This window comes from Nestor notabilis, unplaced genomic scaffold, assembly GCF_000696875.1.
Source record: "Nestor notabilis isolate BGI_N333 unplaced genomic scaffold, ASM69687v1 scaffold10187, whole genome shotgun sequence".
In the NCBI taxonomy this organism is placed as follows: Eukaryota; Metazoa; Chordata; class Aves; order Psittaciformes; family Psittacidae; genus Nestor; species Nestor notabilis.
In genome coordinates this window covers 19,244-35,688 of record NW_009936043.1, presented here as the reverse complement: position 1 = coordinate 35,688, position 16,445 = coordinate 19,244, and the positions used below count along the sequence as shown (strand labels likewise).

At 39.8% G+C, this 16,445-nt stretch overlaps 1 protein-coding gene across 1 annotated transcript; it reads left to right on the top strand.

Moving 5' to 3' along the window:
- The first annotated feature begins 1,364 nt into the window (after positions 1-1,364).
- CHST10 (carbohydrate sulfotransferase 10) lies at positions 1,365-12,417 on the top strand. Its single transcript, XM_010018134.1, has 5 exons — positions 1,365-1,494; positions 4,265-4,362; positions 7,017-7,251; positions 9,113-9,218; positions 10,926-12,417. The coding sequence occupies exons 1-5, from the start codon at positions 1,383-1,385 to the stop codon at positions 11,461-11,463; spliced, it is 1,089 nt and encodes a 362-aa protein (XP_010016436.1). The 5' UTR covers positions 1,365-1,382; the 3' UTR covers positions 11,464-12,417.
- Positions 12,418-16,445: the final 4,028 nt, after the last annotated feature.

Sequence of the window (16,445 nt, the reverse complement as noted above, 5' to 3'; positions counted from 1 at the left end):
ACATGACTGTTGAGAGGATGTCATCATATGAGATTTTTGTGTTAGATCCTCTTTGGTTAAGCTTTCTGAAATTGTTTTGTATGTATCCTCAAAAGGAAGCATTCACTTATGTTTGAACTTTCCATTATCTGAGTTCACGCCCTCAGGTGTCTTATCTCCAGCAGCAACTGAGACAATGCTGCTTTATTTTTGCAAGATAAATACTCAAGCCTGAGGAGTGTCAGGTTTTGGTAGGTAGGTAGTGATGTTTGCTCTTAGTTTTTATGTGTTTTGTTTTGTTTTTTAAGTCATGAAAGCTTAAATTTTGCAGTGGAGCTTTCACAGATACTCGGTGTCAGCCCCAGTGCTTCCCTGGGTGCATTGCCAATCAGAAGTTGGAAATTCAGCAAAAGATGTAACTTAAAAATTTACGTTTCTCTTAATAGCTGGGGACTTACATCTTTTTTGCAGTTGGTTTTCTTATATTGCATCTTAACTTTCAACCATAAAAAAAATAGTTTGTTAGGATTGCAGTTTCTAAAATCAAGCTAAGAAGTCGTTAGAGCACTCCAGCAAGCTTACAAACTGTGAAGTAGGGCAATTTGTAATTCTGTGCAGTATCCTTATCCTCACTCTGCTTGAATTCAGTCAGTACCTGTGGTTTCTTTGCACCTTAAATCTGAGGTCTCAATCGTTTGGATAACCCTTCCTGCACTCTTGGGGAAGTCCTGTCTTTAAGACTTACCTGCAATAAAATTTTAATTGGATTATGATCCGTTGCGGTCTCAATTTATGACACAAGGAACCCTTTTTTCCTCTTTGTGTGGATAGTGATTAGCAAGATGGAAATAAAAAGATCTTTCAGAACCTATGGTTGATACTTTGCTGGCAATAAAAGTGAAGATAAAAAGAGGCATTAATATATTTGAATATTTTGTCAGGTTAAGCTTAGCTTCGTGGCTCAGTAGCTTCCAGCCTTTAATTCATGTGGGCAGGGCAGGGGAGGACTCTGTGTAACATGTCATGAGCTGACTTGAGATAACCAAGAATACTGTTAATGTTACAGCTTGTTGTTACAGGTTAATCTGCTGACTAGCTAGCACAGAGAGGGGAGCTTTCTTCATTCTCCCTTCCTTTCCTGTGATGAGCCATCTCACAAAGTTAAATCACAAAGTATACTACACTTTTAAAGAATTGGGGTGCTTAAGTCTTAACATGGGTTAAAAACCCAGCCAAAGGAACAAAAAGCATGAAGCAAAATCTACTGCTGTATTTTGTGGCACACACGTGTAATAGAGTTTTGTCTTTTTGATTATGGAAAGTATTTTTCTAAACAGGAACAAAAATAATTGATGTGTCAATCTTTCCTCTTTCAAACAGGAACCAGGAACTTTATATGGCTCATGTCTGACAACATGCACCACCAGTGGCTGCTGCTAGCTGCATGCTTTTGGGTGATATTTATGTTCATGGTTGCTAGCAAGTTTATCACATTGACTTTTAAAGACCCAGATGGTAAGTTCAACTTTAATGTTTGATCTGAAACAGAAAATTGACTATTGCTTCTCACAAATACTCTTTCTGTGCAAAGTAGTTCTGCTGCAGTGTTGCTGCTTTGGTAGGATTGAGAACAGAACAACTAAATTTCTAGAAGTGACAGTACTGATAGTTTCTGCTTTTCTTGGTAGACGTCTGCAAAACTAACATTGTGGCCTTTTTTTGGTGGTTAAGAATATGTTTGTCAGTACTGTCTTGTAAGGTCTGCTCTTTCAATACATTTGGTTTCAATATCTTGATCTACTAGGAGCAGAAGTCACGTGCAGTACAACAGAGCACAATTACCCGTTTAAAGACAAAGGAGATTCAGAAAGAATTAAAGAGTTCATTTCACACGGTACTAGTTTCTGTCCTCTTGTGACTGCTTGTCCTGCGGCTGCAGTATTATGTAAAACTTGTGGAAAATTCTATTTCATTTGCAGTGCACTTAGCCTGGCCACCTCTGCCCTGCTTCTTGCATTCAGTTTTATCCTCTGCTGTTTGACTGACAAACAGCTTATAGGCTTTTGCTTAGCTTAAGTAGCCCAGATGGTATTAAGCTGATGAGGAATTTAAGCCATTTGATGACACCACACAGCATGTTACAGTTTTCTGTCTGCAGAGGAGCTACTGTTACAAAGCCATCCTACAGAGAGTTTAGGGTGAAGGTAATGATACCATTTATAGTCCTAAGAGATCTATATTTCTACATCTTTCTAAGATAGCCAAAAAACGTGTAACTTCTGAAGCACTGACATCGCTAGTGCCCTTTGTTTCAGTGACTCGATAGTGGATAAATACCTTTTTAAATAGCATACCTCTGTGTGGAGATTTATTCAGCAAGTTTTACAGATGAGAACTACAGGGTAACTTAGCTTTCTTTGGTCCCAGCTGTTTTTGAGTCCTAGGACATCTGCAAATAAGCTGGTCTTATGTTAGGTAGTTACATCTTCCAGTATTTCATTCAATGTCAACTCTTGTTTCCCAGCTCAAGTATCCTTTGAGTGGTTTTTTTCCGTCAGAATTTGTCAAGAGGATTTAAAAGTAGTTAAAAAAATAAAATTACTGGAGTGCACCCTTTGCGTTTACTGGCTTTTTATTATCTTGACTTGCCAGTTTTTCTCTTTTGTCTATGCTTAGTCTTCCTCCCTCTTCAAATAATTCTCTGAGCAGAAAATTGTGTAATTTCTTAAGCTTCAGTCTTGCAAAGACATGACTGTGGTTAAGGGTATGTATGTGTTGAAGATACCAGTATTTGTACTGGGAGTCATGAAGGGAAGTAATTTGAATATACCAACAGAAGCTTGGAGAAAGTCCAAATAGGATGGCCAATCCTGGAGGAACTCTTCTAGACTTAATAAAATATGGCTTGTCAGAAATTTTCCTTATTTGGCTGAGTCTACTTAGCAGATAGAACAAAACCAGCAGATGCTCAATGAATCAGTGTTCTTTTGTTTAAGCCTTTTACTGATGTCTTGGGTGCATGAGCAATAGGAACTTCTTAATGAGAAGGAGCAAGTTTCTGCCCATTGTCTCTAGTAGCATCTTCAGGCATGCTTTTAGATGGTGATAATGGTGGATACTTGAACTGGTCTTTCACTGAATCAGGTTACTTTGATTTTACAAAAGGATACTATGAAGTAAGTCTGTGCACAGCAATATTTACTGTATCTGATTGTTTGGTTGCTTACATGTTTTTCAGTTTTAAGTTGCTTTTCCATGCATGCCCATTATTAAAATCCAGTGTAGCCAGAGTAGAGCACTCCCTTAAGACAAGGACATAGGCAGTACACGTTTCTTGACTGTAAGACACTAAGCCGCTGTGGGTGCAGACGAATCAAAATTATTCATAGAAGAAACTATGTGAAGGAAAAAGTAGTCCAATGTGGATGGAGATAAATTTTCAGGGAGAAGTTATGTTCTTTTTGCTTTGTGGTTACGGCAAGCTGCTTCAAATATTTTTTGTCTTTCTGTACCATGTAAAGCTATAGCTTTGTGGACTTCTCAGTTTTCCCGTAGCATACCGATTGCAAAAGATGCAAAGGGTACTTACCTTCCACACTTTTTCTTGGTCTTTAACTATTAGCTGTCATAAAATCATTAAAAAAGAACAAGAGTATCAGCTGAGTTTTTTCTTTCGTTGTGGGAGTCTCTAAGGAAGACAATCAGTCCAATAATAAAGGAAGAGGGGATCTTGTATTTATTGCTGGTTAGAGGTGTTTACTTAGAGCACCAAAGAAAGAAAAGATGGTCCTTAATGACACTTTTCTTCTGGTAATGTCTAAGAGTTTACACCAGAAGAAACCTATCTACTAATATGAGGGGAGGGAGAAACCTGATAGATTTTTTTTTTTGTTTGCACATGCTTTGGGAAGTTTATTGAAAAATAAAAATTTCTTACTGTCAAACCCGTATAGCTGTACTCAATTGTCTACTAATAGTGAAATTTGGATCTATGATTTCTATGTCTCTTTGTGCAGTTTGTTTAAAAAAGACCAAAATAAAAGATAATGGACATGTTTCTTTGATAAAATTCAACTGAAGTTCCATCCAAAATTCCCACAGAGTGCATCCTTTAAAATATTCATAGTCTGTCTCATGGCTTGTGTTATACCTTCCAATTTGGAAACAAATACAGTGTTTTGTACACCTAATACAGAAAGTGATGTTCAGTTGTGTTAGCTGTAAAGCAGAAATAGTTGCCTTTTCCCCACCTTCTGTAATGCTCTGGCCTCTCTTCTTACTTTAGGCTATGGTGCCAAGCAAGAGCCACTGATACTGACAGCTGTAACAAAAGTTGAGGAAGTACATGTGCCAGAAGAAAAACATTGGCCTGAAGAATTCCAGGTGCTTACAGTTGAGATAAGGGTTACATGTATTAAAGACTGGGAGAAAATAAGAGATTAAGTTCTTTCCTGTTGTTAAAAGGATTTCTAGACAGGAATTATTTATTCAGACTGTTCTATTTAGATAGAGCCAACAGAATTCATTTTAGCTTCACAAAGATAGTTTATTATGGTAACCTGCTGTCTTGTTTCATCTGAATGATTCAACTTAATGTGTTTCTATTTTTTAGGAGAAAATCATTATAGTACTCCTTTATCAAGTCAGAACAGTCATTTTTGCTGTCCTTTTTAATATAATGGCCCAATTTTTGATTGCTTGTATTCTGTATTGCTGTAGCCATCAGGTTTGTGGTTCTTGAGGGCAAACCTGTGTCTTGCCTATTATCTGAGTTCTGTGCCCAATTCCTCTGATTCTTTTTATCAGTCTTCATTTCTTTTTTATGTTTTCTGCTCTATGTGCTTCACAGCTCTGCATTTTTCCAAAGTAGAACACGAACACAATAGCATTCAGTACCAATTGATCCTTTTTAGATGCATAGTTCTCTGCTTTCAGCAATAAAGCAGAACAAATGTGGTATTTGCTAAACTACAAGGAAACTCTGAAATTCCCTTGTGCAAATGTTAATTTGAGACTAGTTGCACAGTAGGCTAAGGCCAGTATTTTTTCCATTGGTTACATAAGTCATCTTATGCTTGGAGTATTTTTGTGATGCAGCATGGAAAGTAGGTTTCCGTATAAACACAACACTTTTTTGGTTTTGCATGTAAATAACCTGAAATTTAAATTATACACAAAATACTTGTGAGAGGCACTTTGTTTAGAGGAAGGCTAGCAGATCTGTGTAGTGAGTATTAATATCTTCCTTTACTTTTATGGAAGAGCATAATAAGGTTTCTGGATCTATATCTATTCCCTCTTGACTTCCTGACAGCACGAAGCACAAAACACTAATATTAATCCTGGTTGCATGCAAAAGAAATTGTTTTGAAAGATAAACAATCTGTCAGGCTGTTCAGATTTCATTCTGACCAGGGGATATCGGAGAAGAGTAACAGAAAAAAATAGAGTAAGATTTTTTTTTTTTTCCATATGGAGGATTGGGACAAAATGTAAAATCATTCCTTTTTCATATTTAGCTTGGACACAGTACCTAAAATCATAGAACCATAGAATGGTTTGGGTTGGAAGAGACCTTAAAGATCACCTAGTTGCAACCCACTGCCATGGGCAGGGACACCTTCCACTAGACCAAGGCTGCTCAAAGCCCCGTCCAACCTGGCCTTGAACACTGTCAGGGATGGGGCAGCCACAGCTTCTCTCGGCAACCTGTGCCAGGGCCTCACCACCCTCATAAGAAAAAATTTCTTCCCTATATCTAGTCTAAACCTTCCCTTTTTCAGTTTAAAACTATTACCCCTTGTCCTTGTAAAAAGTCTCTCTCCAGATTTCTTGTAGGCCCCCTTTAGGTACTGGAAGGCTGCTAGAAGGTCTCCCTGGAGCCTTCTCTTCTCCAGGCTGAATGAGCCCAACTCCCTCAGCCTTTACTCATAGGAGAGATGCTCCAGCCCTCTGACCATTTTCATGGCCCTCCTCTGGACCCGCTTTAACAGGTCCATGCCTTTCTTGTACTGAGGATCCCAAAGCTGAACACAGTACTCCAGGTGGGGGTCTCACAAGAGCGGATCAGAGGGGCAAGAATCATCTCCCTCCACCTGCTGGCTAGGCTTCTTTTTTGTGCAGCCTTGGATATGATTGGCTTTCTGGGCTGCAAGCACGCATGGGCAGCACGTACCCAATTTTTCATTCATCAGTATCCCCAAGTCCCTCTCTGCAGGGCTGCTCTCAATCAGTACTTCCCCTAGTCGGTATTGATATTGCCAACCATGTAAAACAATTAGTGGAATGGGGAAGATTTGTCAGTAGAAATGTAAAATTTCCCGTTACCTGTTAATCAAGCTCCTTTTTCCTCTCTCCCCACTAATTGTGAGGCAGGGGTGGTTGTGGTTCCTGTCAGTCTCAGAAGAATGAGACGTATCAAACACTTCCTCCATTTTTGGAGAGAGGAATCCTGCCTACTTCTCTTATTTGCCATACTGAGCACTGATGCTTCTTGTGTGAATTTTTGTCCACTTTATTTTGTTTCAGCTTGAGTAAATGGAAACACTGAATGCCTACAGGTGCTAGAAAACAACGCAGAACTTTTCCTCCAAATTCTTCTTTCCCAGCCAGCTGGGTCAGCATTCCTAAGCCCCATCTTCCAGAGATTAAAGCTTAATTTCTGTTGAAATCCCTATCCCAACCCCTTTAGAAACTTACTGGCTGTTGAAGCTTTGTGGGAATTTCAGTATTTGGTCAAGGCATGTTTTATCCACACAGATAAGACCCTGCTGCTCTGCAGCAGTCTTAAATTGTATGGAAAAGCTCTTACTACTGACTACTACTACATAATGACTCAGAAGTTGAACCAGCATGTACAGCAGCAGTACAGGACAGAAACTGCGTGCTACCCCTTAGTTAATAGCAATGTTTTAATTGTGAATCTGGGAGTCGTTAAGATGCACAGCTTGGGGATTTTTATACTTTAGAATTTGATCTGAAAACTAAAATCTTACACTTTTTTTTTTTTTTTTCTTTCCCCTCTACATTTCCTAAAGCCAACTGGAAAAGCTTTTTCTGGAAATCTGATCCACCAGCCCCTGGTTCATATGGAAAGACTTGAGCTTCTCAGGAATGTCTGCAGAAACACTGCATTGAGAGATCTCTCTCACACTGCAGTTTCCAAGTTCGTCTTGGACCGAATATTTGTGTGTGACAAGCACAAGATCCTGTTTTGTCAGACGCCAAAAGTGGGCAACACTCAGTGGAAAAAAGTCTTGATCGTTTTAAATGGTATCTACTCTGCTGTGGATGTGTGGGTCTCTGAGGAGGAGGAGGAGGAAAGAGCAGAATTAGTCCAAGTTGGACTACACAAAAATGGATTCTTTCTGCTTTTCTGTACACTGATACTTAATTTCAGCCTTTCCTTCTTCACAGTTGCTTCTAGTCCTTTCAGAACATCTCTTTTAAAGAAAATACACCTTTCTGTGAAAGTAAATATTGTTATTACTTGACTCAAAAGTGATTTGAGTCATGGAAGAGTACCCATATGCAGGTGGGAGGTAGATTTGTTATCTTTGAAGGGGTGTCAGTATTTTATAGTATTTGAAACAAGTAAATGACAAGGTATAACAATTCCATAAATAAAAATAATGCAAAAAATTTTTACTTTAGGCCACTGACTTTTAATAGGGGGTTTTAGCCATGAAGCAAGCCAGTTAGAACTTGGCAGCTGCTGTTAGTCTGTACTGCTGAAATCTTGTGTATGTGCTGTCAGTGAGCCTAGGAGCTATAAAGATTCTGAGGTGCTTAACGCAATAGTTTGGTCAACAAAAGTGTGTTATAAAAGACTGTAAATGAAGGTGTAGAGGGACTAGTGTGTTTGAATAACAATCTACAAGGTGAACACTGCCTGTCTATATGTAGCCTACCATCCTCTTCTAGTAACCAATAAAAACTCATTTCCTGAAGGTTTTCTACTGTACCCTTACCTGCACACATAAACTTAACATGGTCGTATTTAACATAACACACTCTTGTCTGACGTTAGACCCTCTTGCCTGTCTGTCCACCAAGGCTGTGAATTTGCTGCATATGTCAGGTCAGTTGAGGTCCTTCTGTGGTTTTGCAGGTGGCCTGGCCCACCAAGGTATGGGCAAAACCTGAACATTGTGGACCCAGCTTGCTTGTTAGAAGCACGCTGTGAACAGCCAGCTCTCCACTTGTGTTTCTGTGTTTTCTTTGCCTTGGATGAAGTAGTTTGCACACCCTGAAAGAAACAGTGACAAATTGGCAAAACAACTGTGTCCCTCAACAAAACCTTTGTAGCAACAAGTATGTCTTTGAAAACTTTAATATTAGTTTCAATTTTGATGTATGGATGGGAGCTAAAAATCAAGCAAATAATAAAGCTGTTGTGTGAAGGCTTATGCCTAAAGCCCAAGGGGCCCACATGAGGTATTTCTTAAGGTCATAAAAGCTTCCAGGATAAGGATCTTAAAATAAGCGCATCAGAATTTAGTGACATTATTTTTCTTGTCAGTTCATGTGCTTGTAGAAATAAACATCTGGAGACTTTCTATTGTTAATTTTAATGCTTTTTAGTCTGTGTCGTAATGTATGGTTGGAATTTTTGTTTCAGCACAGCATAGTTGTTAAATGAACTTTATGGATCCTGACAGCAAAGTGCTTCTGTGTTGAAGCAGTTCCAAAAGCAGCCCACAGCATTTAATTTTTGTTGGTGGTAGAAACTCAGCCAGAAAGCTGGTTCCTTCTTTGGAGTTAATCCTCAAAGTCTTCTGCCATTTGTATGTGTGGGCAGAGTGAAAGAGAATGAATGGGGACACTGAGGTGGGGAGTTAAAGGCTTAGACATAGTTGCTGGTGAAATCTGCCTAATGTGCCTTTCTGAGAGTTTTGAGGCCATTTGGTCTTGGACCTTGATGTCACATACCCTAAAGAATTTTAACAGTTTTCAGCTTTGCAGTCAGAACCTCTCATCATTTAACAGTTTTAAACATAGTAACTGTAAATGCTAAAAATATAGAAAAGAGAAAGATAAAACAAAAAGCTGTCAGCCAAAGGCACACATGCTTGTTTGTACTCACTTTTTTCCCCTGAAGTATTCACTTGCTCACTGTCTCTGATTTGTCTAGGAGCATTTTCTTCCATAGAAGAGATCCCAGAAAATATTGTACATGATCATGAGAAGAATGGCCTTCCACGCTTGTCCTCCTTCAGTGACTCTGAAATTAAAAAACGGTAAGAGGTAGCTTCCCAGGGGTGTGAGGGTAGTTAGGATTCACTGGTGTAATGAGGAATCAATAGTACAGCTGAAGTGTACAGCTGGAATTGAGGACAATGTCTCAATGTTTCTGCTCCACCATTTTGGTTACGGCCTCACAGATTTTACTGTGACAGCCTTCCTACTGGCTTTGAAGTGGAACACCAGCATAACATCAGCATAATTCCTGATACAGTTAAGTGAGCCAACCAGCTCCTTCTGGATATAGGATTTCTGCAGCTCAGTGCATACCTAGATTTTGCATAGTTGGGAAGCTTTAGTTGGAAGGTCCACCCTGATGTCTTGTGTAGTAAATCTTAGGTGCCTACATGTAAGATTATTACTGCAGGCAGATTTACTTACTGGGATGGAACTGGATAGGTTTAAAACATTAGTGCTCCTTAGCCTGAGAGTATTGTCTGTTTAGCTGAATCACTTTATCTTCCTTTTTGGGTCCTTCTGGTTCTTCTCAGAGCAGAAAAAATACTCCGCAGTGAAGCCTTCTGTATTACTTTGGATAGGTTTTTGGCTGTATATGCTCTCATCTCTACTAGACCTTATCCCATATATAGTTCCTGTAAAGGGTGGCAGCCATGAGAGAATTGACACAACATGACAGTGGGCACTTGTAAGCTTGTACTCGCACAGTTATTGTGTGTACTGAGCCATTCTGAAGAGTCAGCCCCTTATACATGTGTCAGCTGGTCCAAGGTTTATGAAGAGCCCTGCATAGAGAGTGACTGTTCACCTGGGGGAAGAGCTATAGCTTGGGTGTTTGAAGTTAAACTGGGTTGTTGCAGTCAGCTCACTGCAGTGTGCTGGGGATGCATAACATGGGTTTGGCTGGGAATTCTGACATTATCAGAGAATTTAGGTATATAGAGAGGGATAGTGTGGATCTGTTGATCTAGTTTGCTGACCTCTAGCCCTGCCTGACGAGCAGTAACCTGAAGACTGATCCAAGTGCCTGTTGAGGCTGGAAAGAGTCCCTCCACTTATTTCAGTGAGGATTGGGCTCTAAATCTCCTTTCTCAGCTACTTACTGAAATAAACCTTGTTTTCAGCTTAGTCCTCCTACAGATAATCTCTGATTACAGAATATTATATATTTCAGTATTAGAATGAAATGTGAAATTCTGTTGAAAACTGTGGTCTCATGAAAATGGTGTTCTCAGCCATTACTGAAAGCACAACAAAACATCAAATAAAATACCAGATTTTATTTTTCTTTTTACTTCAGCAGTGATTTGTCTTACTAGCTGCCAGTGAAAAATTCAGCCCTCTATACATTTAGCTGCACCAAGCCACTTCTTCCCTGTCTTTGTGTATTTTGCTTCTTGAGCTTACTCACATGGAATTAAAAATATCTTTGACTTGGAGCTTTCAGCATCTTTCATCTCCTGTTTATATGGATTGAGAGAAACTAAGCTTCTCCAGTTTGAGTAAAATGTGAAAACTAGGATGATGTATTTCCACTTTGTGCTGTATACAAAACCTATTAGTAAGAAGACAGAGATGGTATTTCTAGTCCTATTGATCATAATATTGGTAGACTATGCAAGTAGTGTAAGATTCACATTGCTCTGTGTGTGGTCAGAGTTTATGTACATTCTGTAAGTCTTTGTTAAACACACTTTAAACACTTCCCTTATTTAATTTCTTACATTTTTCTTTCCTCTGTTTAGACTGGATTTATACTTCAAGTTTTTTATTGTTCGAGATCCCTTTGAAAGACTTATTTCGGCATTCAAAGACAAGTTTGTGCACAATCCTCGGTTCGAACCTTGGTACCGGCATGAAATTGCTCCTGGCATCATTCGTAAATATAGAAAGAATCGCACAGAGACCAAAGGGCTCCAGTTTGAGGACTTCGTGCGCTATCTGGGCGACCCTAATCACCGATGGCTGGATGTTCAGTTTGGTGACCACATCATTCATTGGGTAACGTATGTGGAACTTTGTGCTCCCTGTGAAATCACGTATAGCGTGATTGGACACCATGAAACCCTGGAGGACGATGCTCCATATATCTTGAAAGCAGCTGGCATAGACCATCTGGTATCATACCCCACAATTCCACCAGGCATAACAGTGTACAACAAAACAAAAGTAGAGCGGTATTTTTCGGGAATTAGCAAGAGAGACATAAGACGCCTCTACGCACGGTTTGAAGGTGATTTTAAACTCTTTGGTTATCAGGAGCCAGATTTCTTGCTTAACTGACGCCTGGGATAAGCTCTGAAGAAGTGTTTCATGGGTTAATCTAAACTTGCGTGAATACCAGCTGCAGCACTGACAGAGCTGAGAATCACCATTTGTTTTGTAGCTTTTTGATGTTGCTCCATTTTTCAGTGAAACATTTGTCATATGAACAAGTAGGGGCTTACAGTTGTTGTTTACTGACCATGTTTTCAATACATGACATTGCAATGTGTTAGGAATGAAGTCTCTGTTATCTGAAATTCAGAATTCTGTTTCTTCCCTCTTCCCTTCAGGAGGAAAGACGGAGGACAAGTGGGCTATGATCTTCCCCTCCTTTTCCCAGACAGAATGCCTGTTTTAAAATCTTGTGAAATATTTATAAAAAGATGGCAATCTCACTGTAGGATAACTCTGACATGTGGATGAACTTGGTGATTCATGCTCATGAGAAAGGCATGTCGTCTCCCATGAGTTTTGAAAATGAGAGGCCAGTACAGGACAAAAAAATTGATTAAATGCTTGTCAAATAAAATCATCTAGGTTCTGTCATGTGGCTGCTATAATAACAATAATGCTGATCTGATCCCATTCTTGTTCGTCACAAAATGAACCTAATTAGACAGAAGCTTTAGATGTGTTAAAAAAGGGATTGGTTCCAGAGCCCTTTGTATTTCTGTCAAGTGTTTACTGTACTTACTACTGATCTATTGAGCTTCATAATTCTACTTTAGATTTTATTTAAGATATTATTTAACTCCTGGCTATGTAAGTTATCTGAGAACACAGATGCAAATGGAGCATTGAAGAAACATGAAACAGCTAGGGAAATTTTAAGGAAAATTAATTTCAAATACAGTATTAATTGCATTTGCAGGAGCACATATAGAAATCACGAGATGCTCTCACACAGTATAACTTGTTTTGTCTTCTAACAGTAAAGATTACTAAAGAAGCCACAAAATCTGGTTATCATATAAGAGATCTACTAGAGTTACTTGGACTACCTTTTCCTTATATCCAACCTTGCTCTACGTTCAGTACCTCAGAGAACAGAAAATGTACTCCCATTTGAAAATTCATCTCCCTGCTGGGGAAGAAAACAGTATGAATCCCCAGTTTTTCCAGTGTTTCACTGCCATGGTGCCCCAACTCAAAAATGCCCAACATGTATGTTACCAATGGGGTGAGTTGGCTACTTGCCAGGAGCTTGAATGTCATTTAAATCTGTGTACCCATTTTATGCATTAAAAAAAGAAAGGAAAACCAGAGCTGAATGGATGCAGCCATCATATTTGCCTGTGCTTGCATTGTGTCTCATAAAGAGCAATCTCTTGTTTGAGTTCACCAGCAATAAAGATCAGTACGCTGCCACCTCATCCCACAGGCCATGGGAGAGAGAGACCATGTATCTGAAATACAGGAATTGCTCTGTCACAGTGAGTGTGTGAAGTGTTTTTTTTAAATCTTAGTCACAAAAGATGAATTTTCAGATCAGCATCATGTTGCTGGCTAGAAATGCTAATGGTAGCCAGTGCTATGGAATCTACCCTTGGATCCAGCCACAGTATGGTTTTAATAGTTTCCTGTATCAACACAAGGAAGCATCTTGCACTTGTGAAAAAGGATAGATGTGCCAAGCTGACATGTGTTACTACCCACAAAGAGGAAGCCCTGTTGTAGCTGGAAATGATTTCAGAAAGATCTCAACAGACTAGTTTAAATAAGGGAGAATCATTAGCTGGATGTGGTTAAAAAGAGAGTAATCCAGGGTGGCAAAGCTGGAAGGTGGAATTTTTTTCTTTTTTTAAAAAACAACAGTTACAGTGACCTAAATTGCTAGTTCTTAACCAATGATAAAAAGATGTTAACTGCTCCAGGTTTTCCTGTGGTTTTCTTAAAAGCTTAGCAAAATGTACTGTTAAATGCATTTTGGAGCTAATGACCTGATTGATTACCTCTCTGCCGATTTAAAATGTAACAGTGAATAATGTACAGTAAATTCAGGCCTTAAAATTTAATTCTAATAAAGATAAAGTAGAACTGTTTTCCTCTGAAAGCATGAGCTACTGATCACACAGAATGCCAGTGTGTGTTTTTATTTTTCTTGGTAAATTACTTCATGTATCAATTGCTTAAAAAATGCCAGGTGGAAAATGCTACATAAATATTAAGTAATAGTATTTTCTTTTCTAGTAGCCTTCTCTGCATTGAGTTCTCTCAGGCATCTGACAGCAAATGTGAACAATGCTATAGGCAGAGGTGCGTACTGCTCTCCCAGCTCCGTGCTCCTGCGCTTTTCAGTCTGGGATTGGAACACATTATAATTTCTTCAACTCAGACACAGAATTTGTCCTTTCAGTGATACCCTCCTGAGCTATGTTTTCTTTCTAGAAGTGGGCTTCTTCCTCACATGGCTTAAGTAATGATGGCGCGATTTTGTACAACTCTTGCAGGAACTTGGTTACCATGAGAGCCCTTGGCAAGGTATGGTAGGGTTCTCCTTATGTTGTTCCAGTCCAGGTAGGGTGGCCAGAACATATTGTGTTGGGGAAGAGGCTCTTCCCCTGCTAGTTATGATGAATTAAACACTTGTGGTTTGTTTTAGTTTAACTGTACTCCATACAAGGCTTTTTGAAATCTAGTCCCAGTGGCATGCATGAGCATCATTTGGCTGTTTGGATGTCATTTGTACACCGCTTTCAAACTGCAGGTGATATTTATGTCATATTTTGGGAACTGCTGGCCCAGATTGTTATTTCTCATATTACCATTACATCTTCAGAAAACAAAGTCACATCCTTACTTTGTGCCTCTGTCTCTTGTCTCTCCTCAGCAGCATTTGAATCCTTTGGCCTATTTTAACCACATTTTACAGAGGAAAGTTGAACTCTTAAGGATGGTGAGTTGCTGTAATCTTCTTGAAAATTGGAGTTCTTTGTACATCAGGGAGTCCATGCTGTATGTTAACTTTTTTGAAAGTACAGACAGGAAACTTGAGTTTTACTGTTTCTCCTCATCCTGGAGCTTATTATTTCTCATAGACTCTCTTCCCTAGTGCTCTAAGTGTGGCCCTGATCTCTGCAAGAAGGACAAAAATAATGAATAAAAATGTATTCCATGGGTCTGTTATCTCCATGTTCCTTAGAAAATTAAGGACATTTTAGACATCAGCTGCCAGGCTGTTTTTTGAGGTTGTAGGAGGGTTTTTTTTTGTCTTCGTTGGGGTGAAAATGGATCCAGAACTCATTTGCTTATGAACCAACTTTAAGGGCAGTGCCTGTCCCCTTTTAACTTCAGCACACAGTGCATTTTCACTGGTGTGCTTTCTGATCACATGCTATGAAGATGTTTTCCTGTAGTTAAAAATATATGTGTGTTTTTTTTATTTTGGGAACTGTTCCTTCAAAGAAGTAGCAATTCAGAATGTCCTGAAAATACTATTTTTAACAGATAAGCATGTTGTTTTCCTGTTCATGCTCAGACTGCCCTGTTTGTTCAGAGGTAACAGCCCCCTGCTGCTACCATTTTTCTCTGTCCTCGAATCAAGGAAGCCATCAGACAGCTCTGGCTTATGTGTAGCATTTTCTTTGAGGTGTTAATAACTTTGTTGGCTGGGAAAACCGCCTTTGATCTTATCTGTCCTCAATAAAGTTTGCTTCGAAAAGAGTGATTATATAGGGATAGCTTAAGCTTATTTTCTCAGATGAAAATGGATGATTTGTGCATCTGCCTGTATCTGATATCCCTTAATTGACAGAGAGAAGGTGAATGATCTTTCTGCTTAATGGCCTTACCGTGATTTACACTAAGCCCCTGTCCTAGTATTAAGGCAATGTGATGGGACCTTGAAGGAGGAGAGAATTCAATGTGTGCTTATTTTAAATGTGAGGATATAAAGGGAACTTGACACAGGAGTTGGGTCCTGAAGATTTATCATGGTTAATGCTTGTTAACATGTCATCTGCAGAGGCTGGCGCAGTTTCTCCGAGGCCTGTGCCTGAGCAGATTTACGCAAGGTAGAAAGAGGCTTGTGGGTGGTGGAAAATTCCCTTTCAGCCTAAGTTAGCTGTGCATGTTCCTGGGCCACTGCTGTGGGGAAGGTTTTAGAAGGAAATGATCCTATTAGCAGCAAAGCCTGCAGTGCTGGGGCTGGCGAGCAGAGTGCCTTCCTCCTGGAGGAGGAGTGAGTTCAGCTCATGCTGATGTGCGCAGCCGACTTTGGTGCTGCCTTGTATAAATCTCTATTTTTGTGGTTTTAATGCAATTGAGTGCAGCTGAGCTGTCATCTTGCTTTCCTGCGTGTGACAGTAGCCTGCGGTGCTTCATCTCATCATCACCAGAGCAGCTTTGAAGGGCCTGCTTTTGCTATGCAGTAGATGTTTCCCTTATGAAGCAAGCAGCATTAGGCCTGAAGCCATGCAGCTGGTGGCAACAGGCTGATATAAGCACCGAAATGGTGATGTCTGGGGCTAGGTACTGTAAAATCATCATTTTTCCCTTGTAATCTAGGCAGGAAAAAGATGCGTGTTTGCTTTGAAAAGGAATTGTGAAAAGGAGCTGTGCTCATAGAAATTCCAGACTGGTACCCACAGGCATGGCAAGCTCTGGGAGAGCAACACTGGGAAAAAAGCCATGGGCAGTCCCTTTAAAGCCCCTGGGGATGCTGGACTCCGTGTTGAAGGAAAGTTGCTGAAGCTTTATGGGAGGTGTCAGAGGAGCAAGCATGCTCCCCCATATGGTGTGTGTGTGTGCCAGAAGAGCAGCTGCTGATGGGACAGAATGCTCAGGGCAGGCTGAAAGCATGAAGCATCTGCTGTGGGTGTCTGAAACCATGGAAAGGGGAAAAAAAAAAGTGGAAAGGAAGTAATGAAAAAACAATCCTGAAGGTTGCACACCTGGACATGCAGTACCCATCCTAACTGCCAGAAATATGTTGAACACCCTGGATGTACAAGTCATTGCTGAGCAGTTTGTGAGACACAAGCGAATCTGCAAATAGGAGG

Excerpts from the sequence above, each read along its gene's own strand:
- CHST10 (XM_010018134.1), top strand. The coding sequence starts at position 1,383 with ATGTCTGACAACATGCACCACCAGTGGCTGCTGCTAGCTGCATGCTTT. Across the intron at positions 7,252-9,112 it reads AGTCTTGATCGTTTTAAATG|GAGCATTTTCTTCCATAGAA; the intron begins GTATCTACTCTG and ends TGATTTGTCTAG. Across the intron at positions 9,219-10,925 it reads GACTCTGAAATTAAAAAACG|ACTGGATTTATACTTCAAGT; the intron begins GTAAGAGGTAGC and ends TCCTCTGTTTAG.